The 19,793-nt window shown below is 33.6% G+C and overlaps 1 protein-coding gene across 4 annotated transcripts in view; it reads right to left on the bottom strand.

Annotated features, from left to right (window-relative positions):
• Window positions 1-19,793, bottom strand: part of OXR1 (oxidation resistance 1) — a 369,883-nt gene that overhangs the window by 54,706 nt on the left and 295,384 nt on the right. For all 4 annotated transcript variants that reach the window (XM_073794664.1, XM_033842652.2, XM_033842653.2 and 1 more), the window contains 4 exons: window positions 18,681-18,833; window positions 11,007-11,191; window positions 7,450-8,210; window positions 3,815-3,983 (listed from right to left, as the gene is read on the bottom strand). In XM_073794664.1, coding sequence (XP_073650765.1) covers window positions 3,815-3,983; window positions 7,450-8,210; window positions 11,007-11,191; window positions 18,681-18,833 — 1,268 coding nt within the window. The remainder of the gene's footprint in view (window positions 1-3,814; window positions 3,984-7,449; window positions 8,211-11,006; window positions 11,192-18,680; window positions 18,834-19,793) is intronic.

Here is a 19,793-nt window from a genome sequence, read left to right as displayed (position 1 = left end):
CCAAAGAAGATATACAGACTGCCAACAAACATATGTTTAACTTTTAAATACCAGGAACATTCAGTGTATTATTGGTTCAGGGATGATCCAACCTTTTAACTCTCTTGTTCCCCTTTTCCATTTTGTTTACTAGAGTAAAGCCTAAATCCCTGATAAACATTATTTGAGGGTCAGCAACACCTTTCAAACATGTATGTTTTGTTGGCTGTAATTAGCATGGATAATTGAAAAGTGATTATAAAACTCTCCGCTAGCACATACTAATCAATAACCACTGTTCTGTAAATTGTTTCTAAGTTAATAAAATTTTTTAATAATGTCATTTCTTATGTGGCAACTAACACTTTAAAAAGGTATAGCTCAATATCAAAAAAACAAACAACCCAATCCAAAAATGGGCAGAAGACCTAAATAGACATTTCTCCAAAGAAGATATACAGACTGCCAACAAACACATGAAAGAATGCTCAACATCATTAATCATTAGAGAAATGCAAACCAAAACTACAATGAGATATCATCTCACACCGGTCAGAATGGCCATCATCAAAAAATCTAGAAACAATAAATGCTGGAGAGGGTGTGGAGAAAAGGGAACCCTCTTGCACTGCTGGTGGGAATGTGAATTGATACAGCCACTATGGATAACAGTATGGAGGTTCCTTAAAAAACTACCAATAGAACTACCATATGACCCAGCAATCCCACTACTGGGCATATACCTTGAGAAAACCATAATTCAAAAAGAGTCATGTACCAAAATGTTCATTGCAGCTCTATTTACAATAGCCCGGTGATGGAAACAACCTAAGTGCCCATTATCGGATGAATGGATAAAGAAGATGTGGCACATATATACAATGGAATATTACTCAGCCGTAAAAAGAAACGAAATTGAGCTATTTGTAATGAGGTGGATGGACCTAGAGTCTGTCATACAGAGTGAAGTAAGTCAGAAAGAGAAAGACAAATACTGTATGCTAACACATATATATGCAATTTAAGAAAAAAAATGTCATGAAGAAACTAGGGGTAAGACAGGAATAAAGACACAGACCTACTAGAGAATGGACTTGAGGATATGGGGAGGGGGAAGGGTAAGCTGTGACAAAGCGAGAGAGGGTCGTGGACATATATACACTACCAAATGTAAAATAGATAGCTAGTGGGAAGCAGCCGCATAGCACAGGGAGATCAGCTTGGTGCTCTGTGACCACCTAGAGGGGTGGGATAGGGAGGGTGGGAGGGAGGGAGACGCAAGAGGGAAGAGATATGGGAACATATGTATATGTATAACTGATTCACTTTGTTATAAAGCAGAAACTAACACACCATTGTAAAGCAATTATACTCCAATAAAGATGTAAAAAAAAAAAGGAATTAAGTATCATCTTTCAGATAATTTGCCTCTATGAAAACAAGCAATTGTTTTTTCATAAATTACTTAGATACAATACAGTTCAAAATTCTAATAAAACTAATTTTTAATGAACATTAGCCAAGGTGCAAGGACAACATTAAAATGGAAAATTCCATGCAAAAATTAAAATAAAACCAACAGTAATGAGAAAAACAAATCCTTACATTATTTTTAACTAAAGATATAATAGGGTTGAATATTTCATTGTAATCATCTTGGTATCGTTGGCAGATCTGAGTATCTGGCTCTTTGCCTTTCATGTACTCATGAATTATGCAAATCATACCATATTTTTAAATTATTCTAATCACAGTTTGTTGAATGCACAGACTGTACTGTATATTTAGGTGAGGGGGGAGAGAGAAGAATTTTATTATTATATTCCTGAAAGCAACAGTCTTCAGAGCAACATATAAAGACTTTCCAAGAGGTACACAGACACATAAGATAGTCCTAAGGGAAGTAATCTTATATTCTGCTTCCATATGTTAATCTTATACTAAGCTGCCTGAGAACAGTGTGGTCAAGACATCTTACAGATTGCCTGTTCTCTGCTTTCACTAAGGCACTATCATCAGTCATCCAGAATTTTACATGCCATAAACCGTAAAAACTTCCTCGTTGCCCAAAGTTGGTACTGAGATGGGGAAAAGTTTTAAAAGACTGGATAACAAGTCCTTTGGCATATCAGGTGGTTTCTAATTCACTGATTTCCATAAAACTGGAGGAGTTTTTAATGAAGTTGTTCACTAATGGTCACTGAAAATAATTTTGATGAAACGTAAGTAATTTTGGAATATAAATAGAAACATGTTTAAAGAATTGACATTATAATAAAAATTTTCATAGACTTTTTTATGAACAAAGCTTCTCAATACTTGTAATAAAAAGAAAAAAGGGAGGGGGTAGAACTGAGGGGCTGAATCCTATCTCATCATTTCAATGAACAATATTCATCAATGGATACATAAACTAATTGGAGGAAAGCCCTAAATATTTTATTAAGGCATTTCCTATATTTTACTTTTTTATATGTAATAATTATGACAATTTATAATTTATGTTGCTTTGATGAGCTGTTTATTAGTAATAATTTTAATGATAAAATTTTCTTGTGTTTAATTAACATTTGGAATAATGCAATTGTTGATAGACAATTTTCTCTTTGATTTCCACATGTATTGTGAGCAGAGGCATTGTGTATCTTTGTTCAGCACTACCTTTTCAAGTATGTTAGAACAGGAAGCAAAGCATAGCATAGTTTTAGAAGGCAGAAATAGTACCTTACTCTGGAGCAAAGGGTCACCATGCTTACTGTATATTATAAAAGGTTTAAGTTCCCAAAACTTATGGTTCCTCTTCTTTAACATAACCCATGGCACATGTAGCTGTCACCTGGCTTTCTTCACATCCAACTGTGGGGACTGAAGCTCAAAGAACTCATACAAGTGCTGGTACTGTGACTGCTGCTATTGTCACTCTGTTTTCTGCCAGCATGCATTAAACTGAGGCAGGCCAACTTGTTAGCAAGGTAGGGTAAGCCTTAGACCCTTTACTCTTTTGACAATAATCACAAAATTTTTAAATAAATGTAATTCCAGTACACACACACACACACATACAGATAAATGTGTAAGTATAGGTAATTTGTTGCAAAAAATGTAAAAGGGAATAAAAATATAGTACCTTAGAGTAAGATTCTATGAGGAGGTATAATTGACATACAAATTCAAAGAGAAAAAGTAATGATGCAAATTTTAACTGTTAAAGAGCACATTCAAGTGGTGTTTAAATGGATAATGGTAGAAGGCAAACTGTTAACAATGTTTAGATCCTACTGAGTATATTTAAAGTATAAATGCAAGTTTTAACTTAAAATGTCAATATTTACAATGCAGTGATGACAGACATCCTTTAGAATTGCTTAAACTTAAGATGAAAAATTTTACTGTGTAGTGGGTATAAAAAATAGTTTGAGGACCACATCCTTTTAGTAGCTAATTTAGTGCTATGTATTCTATAGTAGGCATTCAGTAAGCATTTGATGAAATTTTTAAGAAGGAAATTATACATCATTACCTGCCTTGAGGTAGGGGCTGTACCAGTTAGTGTTTTGATGAACCTTCTTGATTTAAGACATTTTAAGTAAGTTTCTTTACTACTAAAACTAGGTATATGTTCACCTTTTTTGCATCAAACCATGAAAGGGACTAAAATTAGAAATGGGGTAAATTAAAGAGTGTAAAAGAGGAGCTAAACGATTTTGAATAGATTTAATGTCAGGTTTTAATCAAAAACTATTTCAATACTTTGCTACTGGTGGGATGTAGTATACAAAATAATTTCAGTTCAAGGAATCTCAATAATGTTTTGAAGATTCTGTTGTTGTTTTACCTTTCTTGCGGCACAGCAAACCAATATTCATGTTTCTTATCTCTCTGTGCATACTGTTGCATCGTTGCACTTGCTTGAGATACAAATGTTTTCCTCATAGGTTTTCCAACTCTGAGACATAAGAACTTATGTAATCGATGCCTCCTCTTTTCTTTTAAAAGTGCAGAACCTAGAATTGAGACACAAACAGTGTTTATTCAATTCTCATACACCATGCTTGAATGATTTAAAATAATTTAGATTAAGTAATGCTTATCTCCAAACTTCTGACAAATAATTACAGAATAAAACATCAACTTACTGAATTCTCTTAAGTAGCTTGTATTTTTTCCCATCAGAGGCAAAGTGACAAATACAGCAGGACTAATGAACTAATAGGCAAAGTATGAGCTGACGTTACATCTAAGCGTTAGGGAAAAGGCAGAAGATCCAGGAGCTGTTGGCAAATTTCTGTTTGTGACACCCGCACTAAAGTATCACATACACATGTGCAATTTTCTGCATGTTCTTTATCAGCCTTCTAGAACAATATCTAAATAAGTCTGTAGAATTTTCAAAGGTTTACTGTAATATGGTTGTTACAGACAAAAATTTAGTAAAAAATCTTGTGAAGCTTTTATATGCATATGAAGGTGTGATAAAAACAATATGCTAGATTCAGCCATCAGTTTGGACAGCCTGAATTATCTCTAACCCGTCCAACCACAGATGCTGACATATGACACACTGAGAGTCTGACAACATGGTTCAATTCAGCAATCTAGACATTAATTAGCTTACGAAGGTGGCATTCTGTGAAGAAAAAGCACTTAGTTATAGTCAGGAGATCTGGGTACTAGTCATGGCTTTTTTTCTGTGTAATACTGCACAAGGTACCTCATCTATCTGAGCCCCAACATTTGCATCAGGTTAAAAGAGTGAACTTTTACCATTCTTCCCACAATTATATTTGTACATTTTTATATTTATATATTTTATAAGTTTATATATTTTATATTTTATAAGTTTTATGACATTATAAAGTCACTAAAGATCAGAAACTTTAAATATTTCCCTATTATAGGATCTCAAGTTACTTAAAATTAGTTACTTAAAACTAAGTTTCTTGTCCCCCCTCCATACACAGGTACAAAAAGAAGAAACCAAACGGTAACAATCCAGGAATACCTATCTAAACTATTTACCAATTTTTCTCCTTTTAGTATTTTGTCATAATGGGATGTCCCTCCCATCAAACCCTGCACCCAAACAAACCCAATAAAATAAAAGTAGTCTACTATATTATTGGGTCAAACGGAAATGCCTCATTTTATCTTTTTCAAAGTTTCAAAATATAAGACAACTATCAGACACAAATGTATCAAATAAAGATATTTATGCCAGCATTCTTTAAAACATCAAAGAAATATCTTAATAATATGAATTGTTAATAACAACTGAATGTCTTAATACAAAAATGGCTAAATTACAGGGCCATTAAACACCATGAAAGAATTATATGGATTCAAGTTGACCCTTGAACAACACAGGTTTGAACTGCACAGGTCCACTTATATGCAGATCTCCTTCAAATATTACATACTATAACACTACAATACATGGTTGGTTGAATCCATGTATGCAGAACCACAGATATGGAGGGCTGACTGTAAACTTACACATAGATTTTCGAATGTGGGAGAGGGGTGTGTGTCACCCCTTAACCCCTGAGTCGTTCAAAGGTCAACTGTATAATGACATGGGAAAATGTTTATTACATAATATACTAAGTAAAAAAAAGCAAGAAACAACACTACATACAATCCTGATTTTATATGAAAAATACATGTAAGTAAAGATACATACAAAAACTAGCAAAATTGTATGTGTCTGTGTATGTATATACACATACACACTAAAGATCAAAGATAAATATACCAAATATTAACAATGATCATTTCTAGGTGATGAACTCAAAGTAATTTTTATAAATTTTCTAAAAACTTCCTACATTTGTCAAATGTTCTTTAATGAACATTCATTAGCTCTGAATAAAGAAAAAAATTACAAAAGAAAAAATATTCAATCTTTTATAGAACTTCCTTTGAGTAAATGAATTCCTTAACATCTACTGAATATAATCCTTAGGTCTTCAGTATACCTAAATTAGACAATGCAAAGAAAATTCAGTGTTTTTAAAAACTGAATCAAACCTTTGTGTGTTGCTGGTAGGAATGTAAAATGGTGCAGCCACTGTGGAAATCAGCTCAATGGTTCATCAAAAAATTAAACACAGAATTAAACACAGAAGTGGATCCAGCAAATCCACTTCTGGTATATATATATTAAACACAGAAGTGGATCCAGCAAATCCACTTCTGGTATATATCCAAAAAATTGAAAGAATGAAATCGAACAGATTATTTGTACACCAATGTTCATAGCAGCATTATTCACAACGGCCAAAAGGTGGAAACAACCCAAATGTCCATCAACAAATGAACATATAAAGAAAATGTGCTGTGTACAGTAGAATATTACTCAGTTTTAAATAGGAAGAAATTTCTGACACGGTACAACACAGATGAAACTTGAAGGCATTATGCTAAGGGAAATAAGCCACACACAAAAGGGAAAATATGGTATAATTCCACTTATATGAGGTACATAGGGTAGAGATACAAATTCACAGAGACAAAACGTAGAATGGTGGTTGTCAGGGATTGTAGGGAGAAGAGAATGGAAGTTACTTTTAATGGGTACAGAGTTTCAGTTCAGGAAGATGAAAAAGTTCTGGAAATGGATGGTGGCGATGGTTGTACAACAATGTTGAACGTACTTAATGCCACTAAATTTTACATTAAAAATGGTTAAATGGTAATTTTTATTTTATGTATATTTTAACAATTAAAATTTTTTAATTAAAAAGACTGAAATCTAGTATTGATTAATCTAGAATCAATACTCCAATAGAATATGAGCAATGTTAGCTAAGATACTTGAGTTATATACACCTTTTAACCCATAATGTACTAAGTGGAAGCACTGTATATTAGAAATAAAAGACAAACTATTACTATAATTTTCATAAGTAAATAGTATGAAAAAACAAAATGGTGTTTTAATTTATCCTTAGTACTGCTTTTTAAAGGAAAACATTTAATCAGACAATGATGGAACTTGTGGATACTTGAAAGAATTTCAGAAATAGATTTTTATGTCTAATTGCACTTTTTAAAAATGATGGGATTACAACTTCGGCAATTGCAAATTGCAATTAGGATATTATATATGAAATTTTAAAGGGTATTTTAATGATAAAACATATCAAGAACTAAAAGAGAAATGGAGAAATCAGAGGTATTATGGAACTTGTGAGCACTTTCAAGAAATAAATTGTTTAAAGACAGAATGCAGTGTGTGAGGAATGTTTAAACATGGTGGAAAAGATTCCCATTATGTGTACAATCCACTGTGGGATAAGAAAAGACAGGAGAAACCAGAGACTATGTACTTGTCCCCAGAGAAACATCAGTCAAGGGCTACTAGATCATCCTTCAGAGTGGCCTAAGATACAGTAGCTTTTGAGTCAGTGAGGAAAGATGGAGACAATATGCAATATGATAAACTAACTTTATATATTCCTTAACACTTACCTTCTATATTGGTTGTTGCTATTTTATGCTTAATTTCTTTTTGTGACACCTGTTGAATATTTTCCCTTTGCTGTTTAGTTTGTTGCATTGTATGGGTTTTCCAGAGTTTCCGTAGCTCTTCTACCTCAGTCTCTGAGTCCTGATTTTGTTCCTTTCCTTGTTTTCCTTTGTTGACAATTGGCTTATGTTTAAATTCTATTGCTTCCCCACAGGGCATACTTTCTTTTTCACCTTCTTCATGGTGTAATGAATTCTCATTAAGAAGAAAATCCTGGTCTGCATTACCTTTTATACCTGTGCTTTGTTCTTTAGGACCTGAGATTTCTTGAAGATTATCTGTAGTCTGATCTCCTTCCTTAGTAGCCATTTCAAGATTATTTAAATCAGTTTTAAGGGAAAGAGTCCCAACTTCATTGGTAGTATGTCCAGAATCGGATTTTAAGTGGTCAGGAGTACTAGCAGCCTCTGTTATGACTGTCAAACATTCTACTCCACTCTGACTGATGGTTTGCACAGATTCTGATGACGCACCAGATGATTTATCTTGTCGCAGCTCATCTGAAGAAATAAGCTCCTCTCGTATAGGAGAGAGTTCTGATTCCGTGAACACATCTTCAGAAAGAGACTCCTCGGTGCTCCTAGGAGCAGTGCTGGCACTATCATTACCTGCATCGCGAATTCTTGAGTCTATTTCATCAGTATTACTTCTTGTCATTTTCTTCAAATGGCAGAAGTCCTTTCCTGATAACTGATCTATCTCTCTGTCAGTAAACAAAATTTAAAGTTATTACTTTTTAAATTGTAGAATTTTATTTTCCACAAACTTAACACTGAATTAATATCACTAAAAAGGCTTTCCTAAAAGGGTGTAGCATACATCTCTTAACAGCATATCAAAAATTTGATTGATTCCTATAGACCATGTAATTAAGTCAAGTTTTGCATCAATTGCTTAAGATCTGGGAAATATCAGTGTAAGATTTCCTGAATTGATCTACCTGAAGAGAAGTTGAAGATACAAGTTCTGGGTGAAGCTATAATTCTAAACTAAAATTTATTCACTGATGAAATATGCAAATAAAATTTTGATTAAAATTTTAAATGTCTTAATAAAATAAAAATACACTGACTGATATTACACACACACACACACACACACACACACACACACACACAGTGCTTATTTACATTTAAATAGAAATTAAACTAAAATAAATAACTCAAGTGCAAAGTTAAAAACCAACCTGAATAGAACTGAGGCAAAAGTGCTTAGAGGTTAGATATTAGCTAGCTGAATGGTTCATCATTACTTCTAGATTTCCATGTTTAATGGCATTTGTATATGCAAGCACTAATGTTCAATGGTTAGACAGTTAAGTTCTGGAAGGAGACAGTGTAAACACTGCATGAAATGCAAGTCAGCAACTCAAAATGATGGCTAAAAGTAGTTTCTGATAAACGGAAATTGCATGAGTTCTTTGGAAAAAGTATGAACATTTATGCAAGTCTGAGAATAGGAAAGACTGGAAGTAAGCCGACACACAATTTATTGGCTACCTCTGGATGGTGAAGTTGGGTAACCCTGTTCCTCTTATTCTAGTACTTGATATTTTTTATAATGATATGCATAATTTTCATTGTGCATAGGATAGGTAAAATTTATTTTTAAAGAAGTATTAATTAGTTGAAGTCCAGTTCCTATCTCTGCTTCCCTTGTACTGAGTGATTCACCTTAAGAAATGTATGTAAGCATCTAATCTGTGTTATTAAATGTGTAATAGTGTCATCTACTGGTGAGCCCCTAAAACTGCATATATAGGGTCTTGGAACTTGGCAAAAGTTTTGAGAAACTGTACCTGTAGATTTAATAAGACCCTTAGGTATGAGATAAAGTCAAGTAAACCTAACAGTATATAGATTTAGATAAGTGTTGTAACCTTATTTTTTTATGTCAATGATGCTGCTATTGCTCAATATAGTTCCTGAACAATACCTTTGCAATTAACTTCCCAAGCAGTGTAAGACAGAAGAAAACCAATCAAATCTTACACCTCATTTTTACCATACATGACATTATCTGAGTTGTTGCCAAGTATTGTTTTTAATCAATTCATAAGGCAGCATTGAAAGATATTTCTTTTGGAGTAACTTTTTTAAAGGTTTGGATCAAATAGATGGTCTTTCCAGGTGATGTTGTGAATGATAAAACAGTGATTTACAAGAGGAAGAGCCCTATAGCATCTGTGTAGAATAGTTATGGATCATTCAGCATAATAGAATCCCAAAGTATCCTAATACAAATGGAAAAGCAGGGCAAGATAAAATGGATCTCACCAATGACTGGCAACATATACATACATATACTCTTCTTGTTTCTCTTTTAATCTAATCCTTCACTCCTTCACCTTTGTCTTACCCCTCCACCTGCCACAATAATCTTTACTTGCTGAGACTGATTTTGGATGATGATATATTAAATAGCTAACAGTAGAGGCAATCCTAGGAATAATCTGCACCTCTAAGGATGAGTTTACCAAGCCAAAACAGTATCTACTGGGGGGCCATTATAATGGAGACTGTTTAAATAAAAGATTTTATTCTACCACAGGTATTCTAACAATTCATGTAGTCTGCCTCAGAAACAAAAATAATTTGCTCTCCGTCTCTTTTGTAAGTAGTTCTGTCTCACAGGGGTTAATTTTAAAACAACCATTATCATCCCTGTGGGCTATTACAGGGATAGAAATCTCAGTATCAGTTAAAGTGAAGCCAGTTTTTAAACTGTTGACAAAGTCATGTATGGAGGAATGGGGGAGTTCTTTTCTATTACATATCAATTTTCTTCTTTTGTCCTTCCCTTCCTTTGTTTGTATACCTGTCTTTTATTTTCTTCTCCTTTTATTTCTTATCCTTCCCTTTTCTTTGTTATTCCTTTAGTTAAACACATTACTTTCAAAGGCTATGCTGACCTGTAGCCTCACATCTATGTTACCTGAAACACACAAATTCCCTAACCAGTATATTCCAAGGTTAACTCTTTAAATTTGTGCAATCTGTGGGTCTTCTTCCCTGTGTTTTATACTTTTCTGAGAGAAGGGTGCAAACATATAAATCAATAAATGACAAAGCTGCTCTGGCTTTATTAATGTCAGGTCTTTGCTCATGTGACCTCCCCCAAATCCCACACCCAACTCTTCAGGCTCTTCTAAGGAAAATTTGAAAGCTACCCTTGATTACTTATGTTACCTTAAATTACTAATAAAAATAATTTGAATTTACCTGAATAAAATGGGCTGGTAAACATTGAATTAAATGAGTACTATAGGTTACTTTTAAATATCAGGTTCTCTGACCAAATACACAAATATAAATCTAAAACAATTCCTAACCTAGTGCAGTAAGAATAATCTTTTCAATACTACATATAATTTGTTTCATTAATGATAAAATGAAAAGCAGCTATAATAAAACTATTAAAAAATACTTCAGAGTTATTAGACCAGGGTCAACTATCTAGATGAAATAAAATTGCAAAGGAGTATAAATATCACTCTTACATGGGTAAGGATTCCTTTATTTTGCTATCGAAAATTTCTTTGTACATTGCAGCTGACATCACCTCTTCCATTGGACACATGATGCCATATTCCTCACAGCCATTCTCTTGAACCAAGGGGTCAGTTTTATGTGGATCAAACATTATATTATTTGGTGTAACTAGCAACACACCGCTGACTGTGCCCTAAGATGAAAAAAGAAAATAATGTTTAAACTTCGAAGTTTAAATTTTCAAAATTATTCTAGGTATTTTTATTTCCAATGTTAGGCCATCTACCACATATAAAAGTAGTATAGTCAAGCACTATGGCATTCTCATGAAAATGTTTTTAATAACACCCAAATTTTCCCAGTAAATTCTCCTTGTTAGCAAAGGCAAAATACAAAGAATATCATATTCACCTTCAATCAATCAAAACAGGAATTAAAATTTGCAGCCTCAGTAAAATGCTGAGTTATATCAGCAAGATAACTTCAGTAATATAAGAAGGATTGTAAAGTCCTTCAAGGCATGAGCCATGTTTTACATTAACTTGCATACAGCCTCCTGCGTTCTTCCGTCACTACAGGTATCAAATGGTTTCATGCACACACTGCAGGTTTAATAAATAATGTGCTGATAACTCAATCCATTATAAAAGGAAAATAGTATAATCTGTTTAAAATATCTTTAAAAAAAAAAATCTCCATTTCACTCGATTCTGCTACTGCCTAGTTATGTGACCTCTGGCAAGCAAAGCCTCTGGGGTTGTTTCTTCATCTGTAAAATTAATTAGATTAGATTACTTCTAAGGCATACAGTAATTATTTTAATCATGAAAAGCTATGGAATTTTAAATATATTTATACAAATAGTGATACAAATATAAAGAGTCCAACCCTCTCATCTTACAAATGAGCAAACAGAAGTACGTAAGAAGCTGATCCCACTAATGTTAGCTAATGTTTCTTGAATGCTTTGTATGTATCATGCTTTATATATATTATTGTTCATTTATATATATTATTGTTCAATTATAGCTCTGAGATGAGAATACAGGTGGGGAAATTAAAATTGAGAGAGGCTAGGCAATTTGTCCTAAATAATAAATAACATAGCTAACTAATAAGTGGCAGGACCAAGATCCAAAATCCAAGCAGTCCATGCTTTTTACTATAATCTTTTCACATCTGAGTTACAAACAATAATCACTTCAACTCAAGTACCAAATACTCCTTAATCCTATTATTTTATTTATTTTTATTGAAGTATAGTTACTTTACAATGTTGTGTTAATTTTTGCTGTAAAGTTATTCAGTTATGTATATTCTTTCTTAATCCCATTTTCAAACTCCCATTCCACTACATCCTGTAAGAATAAAAATAAAGAGCCAGACAGAATTCTAAAACTAAACCAAATAATTACTTCAAAGTTGTCTTTTTTTTCTGAAGATACCAATAGAAAAACTTAAATATTGCTTGATTTGGTATCACACCCTCCTTCCAAGTCCATATTCAGCTCTGTGAATTTATCTGATTTAACTTTAAGAATGTAAAACTTAAGTTATGACAGACACTAACTTTAGAAACAAAAAAATAAAAAAAAAAATCCTACTAAAAATGGTCACCCAATCACAAATGAAAAAAAGTTATTGCCAATGTTCGAGATTATAAAATACGCTTATTATTTACAGTAACTGCATGCAATACTGGAGAGAAGAATACGTGTGTGTGTGTGTGCATTTTGGTGGAGGAAAGGGAATCAATCTCAAACTCTGACTAGTATTTCTTTTAGTTCAGACCATAGACCTCCTAAATAAGGAGGAACTTTATGTAAACCATAGCCTAATCATCTTTTGATCAATATTTTATTTTATTGTTTTTTAATATCTTTATTGGAGTATAATTGCTTTACCATGTTGTGTTAGTTTCTGCTGTATAACAAAGTGAATCAGCTATATGTATACATATAACCCCATATCCCCTCCCTTTTGCGTTTCCCTCCCACCCCTTGATCAATATTTTAAACAGATTCATATATATTACGTATTCCTGGATCACATGCCAACGGAAATCAATGAGTGATGATAAAATATGTTGCGGGGACATTTACAACTGCCAGGGATAATCCAAGAAATAAATAATCAAGAGTAGAGTATATACAATATAAAAAAGCTGAAAAATTTCCAATCTTTAATACCTTCCTCTATCTCACCACGTCTACAAGCAAGTTATTTGAGAAATGAAACCAAACAATCAGTAAGGATTAAGGAAAGCAAACTTCAGGTTCTCTGAAAGACTTCAGGTCATTCTTGATTTCATAAATTTCATCTGAGCATTAGTTTTAAATGATGATATAATATTTGGTTCACTGGCATAACACTACATCTTTTGCTTTAAAGGATTTTCATTAAAGACAATGATTACTAGGTATTATAGAAAAGGCCCAGTGTAATAATAATACTTTAATTCACTATACACATGAATACTATAATCTTAGTAGTGTAATTATAGAAACCATTTGAAAGGTCTCTCAAAACCGTACTTCTACTACTTGGATTACAAGGGGCTTGAAGCCCTATAGCTTAACACTGGAATGATCAATCTGCTAGTGTTATATTCCAGGAATTCACCCTTATTTGCTACTACTGAAGGATGCACTGATATATTCTTCAAGCTTCTTTCCCTCTGCCTTTAGCTGGAGCTCTTTGAGGTATTCTGTGAGATGTCAGGTGTCTCCATAAATCAAAAGAGACGGCCATGAGAAACATTACAACACAAAATTCACAAAAATCTCTTTAGAAAGTAGCCTCTCAAATTCATTTGCCCAAGATCAAATCTGAAATCATAAACTCATACTAAACCATTAACACTTCATTCTTTTTAAATACTGTTTCATAAATGTAGACATATTTTCAGGAGCAAGAGCATACTGTAAGTAAGAGATTTCCAATTACCATATCTTAATCCACATGACCTTCAGAAACTTTAAGCACTTACTTCCCTTTAGTGTTAGTAACTTCCAATTCCTTATGTGCAATTACTTGACTAATCTTCCAAGAAGGAATTATTTCTATTAGAAAATAAAGTCTATTTCTAAAAGAAAAGTTACCACTTATATTTCAATATTTCTGTAAATACTAAAAGATAAAAGATTATGATTTGGGAACTCATTCCAGGAGAAATAAAAGCTTGTACTGATTTTTTTTTCAGTCTTAAGTCCACAGTAATTTAACCATTACAATAATTGTTGATAAATTTCCATAATTTTATATAAATAATCTTTACTACAATCAACCTGTAAGAAGAAGAAAGAAGATGACTTGTATGAGAAAGCATCTTTTCCTGCTTACTTTCTTACAAGAGATTATGTTTCAAGAACACCAGTGCAAGCCATTCCTAACCCTGCCAATGACTTTATCTTTTCTTTGATTCTTAAACAGAATTGTTATTCAAATACTTCCAACTAAAATTTTGCTTCTAGCCAAGAACTAATTCTGCCTAAAGCTACTAAAACACATAAAATACATGAAATAACTCTTTTCCGATACTATAATGCTGAATAAGGGGAAACAAATAAGATGAGATCTACAAATGCCCCAGCACACTGGGTGGAGTTTCCTGGCCACAGACAGAGACAGGAAAGGAGAGAACACTCCCTACTGAGAAAGCTTTGGAGATCTACAGAGGATTCTTTTCCAAGGTTCCAGCTGAGGACTGATTGCCACCTGTGCGAAAGCAGCTATCCAAGGATGAGAAAAAAAGCACTCAAAAGAAGCTGAGAAAACAATCCCTAGAGTCCACAGAGTCAGAAATAGTTTGTGTTCTCACCAACCAGAGCAAAAACCCTTGTAATTTACAGCACCTCAATACTCAGAAGGGTATTATCTCAGTAAGGGGAAAACTAGCTAGACTTAAAAGCTGCTCTGGTCATGCCTAACAAAACTTAAAAGCAAGCCATGATAGGATGAAGCTGTTTCCAAGAAACAACCATGTCACAGAAAAATGCGCAAGAATATGTATAGAAATACAAAAATATCCAGCACCCAACAAGATAAAATCCATAATATCTGGTATCCAATTAAAAATTACTAGGCATGCAAACAAACAGGAAAATATGGCTCACAGCAATAACAAAAAATCAATGAACTGAAACAAACCCAAAAGTGGAAGAGAGAAAAGAATTGGTAGAAAAAGACATTAGAACAATTATTTTAACTATAGTCCATGTATTCAAGAATATAGAAGAAAGATTTTGCGTGTTAAGTAGGGATGTGGAAGATATAAGCGACCCAGTTTAAACTCAGAGGTGAAAAATACACTGGATAGAATACCAGATTAGATTTGGCAGAAAAATTAATTACTGAACTTCAAGATACAGCAATTGAAATTGTCCAAAATGGAGAGAGAGGAAAAAAAAGAGCAGAGTATCAGTAAGCTATGAAGCACATCATCAAGCAACCTAAAATATGCATAACTGGAGTTTCCAAAGAAGAGGAGAGAATGGGGGAGAAAAAACATTTGAAGAAATATGGCCAAAATTTTTTCAAATTTGATGAAAACTATAAACCTACAGATCCAAGAAGCTGAACGAACCCCAAGGAAAACAAATATGAAACACACACCAAGGCACATCATAATTAAACTGCTCAACAATATCAAAAAAACAAACAACCCAATCAAAAAATGGGCAGAAGACCTAAACAGACATTTCTCCAAAGAAGACATAGAGATGGCCAAAGGCACGTGAAAAGATGCTCAACATTGCTAATTATTAGAGAAATGCAAATCAAAACTACAGTGAGATATCTCCTCACACCAGTCAGAATGGCCATCATCAAAAAAATCTACAAACAGTAAATGCTGGAGAGGGTATGGAGAAAAGGGAACCCTCCTACACTGTTGGTGGGAATGTAAATTGGCACTATGGAGAACAGTATGGAGGTTCCTTAAAAAAGTAAAAACAGAACTACTATATGATCCAGCAATCCCACTACTGGGCATATATCTGGAGAAAAACATGGTTTGAAAAGATACATGCAGCACTCCAATGATCACTGCAGCACTGTTTACAACAGCCAAGACATGGAAGCAACCTAAATGTGCATCAACAGATGAATGGATAAAGAAGATGTGGTACATATATACAATGGAATATTACTCAGCCATTAAAAAGAATGAAATAATGCCGTCTGCAGCAACATGGATGGACCAGGATATTATCATACTAAGTGAAGTGAGTCAGACAGAGAAAGACAAATATATATTGCTTGTATGCGGAATCTAAAAAAAAAAAAAAAGATACAAATGAACTTATTTACAAAACAGAACAGACTCACAGACACAGAGAACAAACTTATGGTTACCAGGGGGGAAAGGTGGGGAGGGAGGGATAGACTGGGAGTTTGGAAGTGATCTGTACTATATTTAAAATAGATAACCAACATTGTATGCCACAGGGAACTCTGCTCAATATTCTGTAATAACCTAAATGGGAAAAGAATTTAAAAAAGAATATATATGTAAAAAAATAACAATAAAATTAAAAAAAAATCAACTTGCTCAAAATCAGTGATAAAGACATCATCTTAAATGCAAAGAAAAAAATATATTTTATACAGCACACCAAATACAAAAGTAATAGAAGACTTCTCTTCAGAAACAGTGCAAGCCAGAAAACAGTAGAGATTTGAAAGAAACATCTTTAAAGTTCTGAAAGGAAAAGAAAACCCTGTCAACCTAAAATTCTATGCCCAGTGAAAATATCTTTAAAAAGTAAAGAAAATACCAAAGCTATATGAATAGCAAATAAGCAAATGAAAAGATGCTCAGTATCATAAGTCATTAGGGAAATGTAAATTAAATGAGTTACCACTAAAGACCAATAAGCATAATTAAAATCTAAAACACTGACCACGGTGAATGCTGGTGAGGATGTGGAGAAACAGCAACTCTCAGTGACTGCTGGCAGGAATGGAAAATAACACAGCCACTTTTGGAAGGCAGTTTGGTAGTTTCCTACAGAGCTAAACACAGTCTTACCACACGATCTAACAATCACATGTCTTAGTATTCAACCAAAGGAAATAAAAACGTATACAAAACCTGCATATTGTTTACAGCAGCTATCTTCATAAGTGTCCAAACTTGGAAGCAACCAAGATGCCCTTCAGTAGGTGAATGGATAAACTGTTGTACTGTACATCCACAGCAATAAAAACAAATGAGCTGTCAAGCCATGAAAGATATGGAAGGCTCTTAAATGCATACTGCTAAGTGAAAGAAACCACTCTGAAATCATTCAATCATACTTTATGATTCTAACTGCATGACACTCTGTAAAAGGCAAAACTATGGAGACAGAAAAAAGATCAGTAGTTTCCAGGGGTCCAGAGGAAGGGATGGATGAACAGACAGAGCACAGAGGATTTGGGAGACAATGAAACTATTTTGCATGATACTGTAATAGTGGATACATGTCATCATACATTTCTCAAAACCCATAGAGTGTATGACACAAAGAGTGAGTTCTGATGTAAACTATGGAAACCCACTTTAAGTGTAAGACACAGTCTCAAAGTAAAAAAATGGAAGAGATAAATCAAGTTAACACTAACTGAACAGAAGCTAAGTGACTACATTTGTATCCATCAAAGCAGACTTCATAGCAAAGAGTTTTACCAAGAATAGTCTTTCATAATTAAACAAGTCCATTCATCAAGACAATATAAGAATCCAAAACATTTTTATACCTAACCACAGAGTTTCAAAATACACACAAAAAAACTGATAGAACTAGAAGGGGAAATAGACAAATCCACAATTATAGAGGTATTTCAACATCCTTCTGTCAATAATTGATAGAACAAAAAGACAGAAGATCAATAGTAACACTCAACTTGATTTAATTGACATTTATAAACTATTTCTCCCAACAACAGCAGAATACACATTCTTTCCAAGTGCACATGTAACACGTATCAAGATATAATACATTCTGCACCATTAAACGTTAAGCCTACAAATAGTAGTATGTTCTCTAACCACATGGAAAAACATTAGAAATCAGTAACAGAAAGATATCTTGAAAAATACCAAATATTTGGAAACTAAGAAACTTCTAAATATTCCATGGGCCAAAAAAGAAATGAAGAGAAAGTATTATGAACTGAAAGAAAATGAAAATACAACATATCAAGACTGTGGATTCAGTTAAAACAGTACATAGAGGGAAATTTATAGCACTAAACACCTATTTCAAATACCCATAATTTATGAATTACGACTATAAAGAAATGGTTCCCACGTGTGACTTCTCAAGTGGGTATCATACTATAATTACTTTCTTAGCAACACCTGGAGTTTATTTTGACTACTGTACTTTACTATAATTCCCTCTGCAGACTAGAAGTTCTCTGTTTTAGAAAAGCAGCAACCTGTGGTAGATAAAACACAGATTCAAACTGGGTTTGAATTCTAGCCAGGACAGAGAAACCCTGGACTCATTAACCTTTTCTGAAAGTTTTTTTTTTTTTTCCTGTGAAGAAGGAATAGGACTGCCTATTTCACAAGATTACTTTAAATTGATCATCATGTGCTGATGCTGATGACTAAAAATGTAAATGCAAAACTGTCATATTTTAGTAATAAATAAAAAATGATTAAAAGTTTTTTCTAAAGTTTTATCCATTACCTTGCCACTGGTAATATATCTGCAATTAATTTTAAGAAATTTCTCAGTAAATGCTTCTTCCTCCTCAGAAGTTGAAGATACAACTCGTGCAGGTCGAATACCAGTAAAAGCAGATGAGAGAGTTTCTTCTTTCGGGTGGACTACATCAGGATTCTTTAAAAAAAAAAAAAAGATAAAGACACTTCAGAGAACTAAATAAAACTAAGCACATGGTTAAATGCAAATGCATAGCTCTCCCCAGTAAGTGTTCTTCCTTCTCATCACATTCTGTAGAACAGCTCAAAACGTTTTTATGTAAAAAAAATATGGGAAAGATGGCTTCCCTGGTGGCGCAGTGGTTGAGAGTCCGCCTGCCGATGCAGGGGACACGGGTTCGTGCCCCGGTCCGGGAGGATCCCACATGCCGCGGAGTGGCTGGGCCCGTGAGCCATGGCCGCTGAGCCTGCGCGTCCGGAGCCTGTGCTCCGCAACGGGAGAGGCCACAACAGCGAGAGGCCCGCGTACCGCAAAAAAAAAAAAAAAAAATATGGGAGAGAATGTCACTTCTTTTACATTTGGTAAAGATCCTAATACAGCTTAAACTTACATTTTTCAATTATTTTTTTTAATGGGAATATATATATACTGGTTATAATACATATGTGTTTGTGTGTGTGTGTGTGTGTGTATACACACACATACACATTCAGTTGCTCCTGAATCAAATCACTGGTCCTGATCATTTAATATATCCCTCAGGTGCTGGGAGCAGAGAAAAGGTGAGTGCTTGTCTGTGAAACCTAGGAATTCAGCAGAATCCATTCATTGAAGAGCCTGTTAAAATCTCAAGCTATAAAGAATTTATCAGTACCATTTTACAAAGTATTAATTAGTTAGATCATAGGTTTTTAACTTTTTTGATGCCATGGACCATTCCCACAGTGAAGCCTATAGACCTCCTTTTCAGAATGTTTTTTTTTAATACTCAAAATATAGAATTACAAAGAAAAACAATTATATCAAAACAATTATCAAAACACTTTTTAATCAGAGATATTTTTATTTATAGATATATACGCTTCTTTATTAATACATTAAATAACAAGATCTAGTGATGACTCATAACGATAATTT

This window comes from Tursiops truncatus, chromosome 17 (genome assembly GCF_011762595.2).
Source record: "Tursiops truncatus isolate mTurTru1 chromosome 17, mTurTru1.mat.Y, whole genome shotgun sequence".
NCBI classification, from domain to species: Eukaryota; Metazoa; Chordata; class Mammalia; order Artiodactyla; family Delphinidae; genus Tursiops; species Tursiops truncatus.
This window is presented reverse-complemented; position numbering and strand designations above follow the sequence as displayed.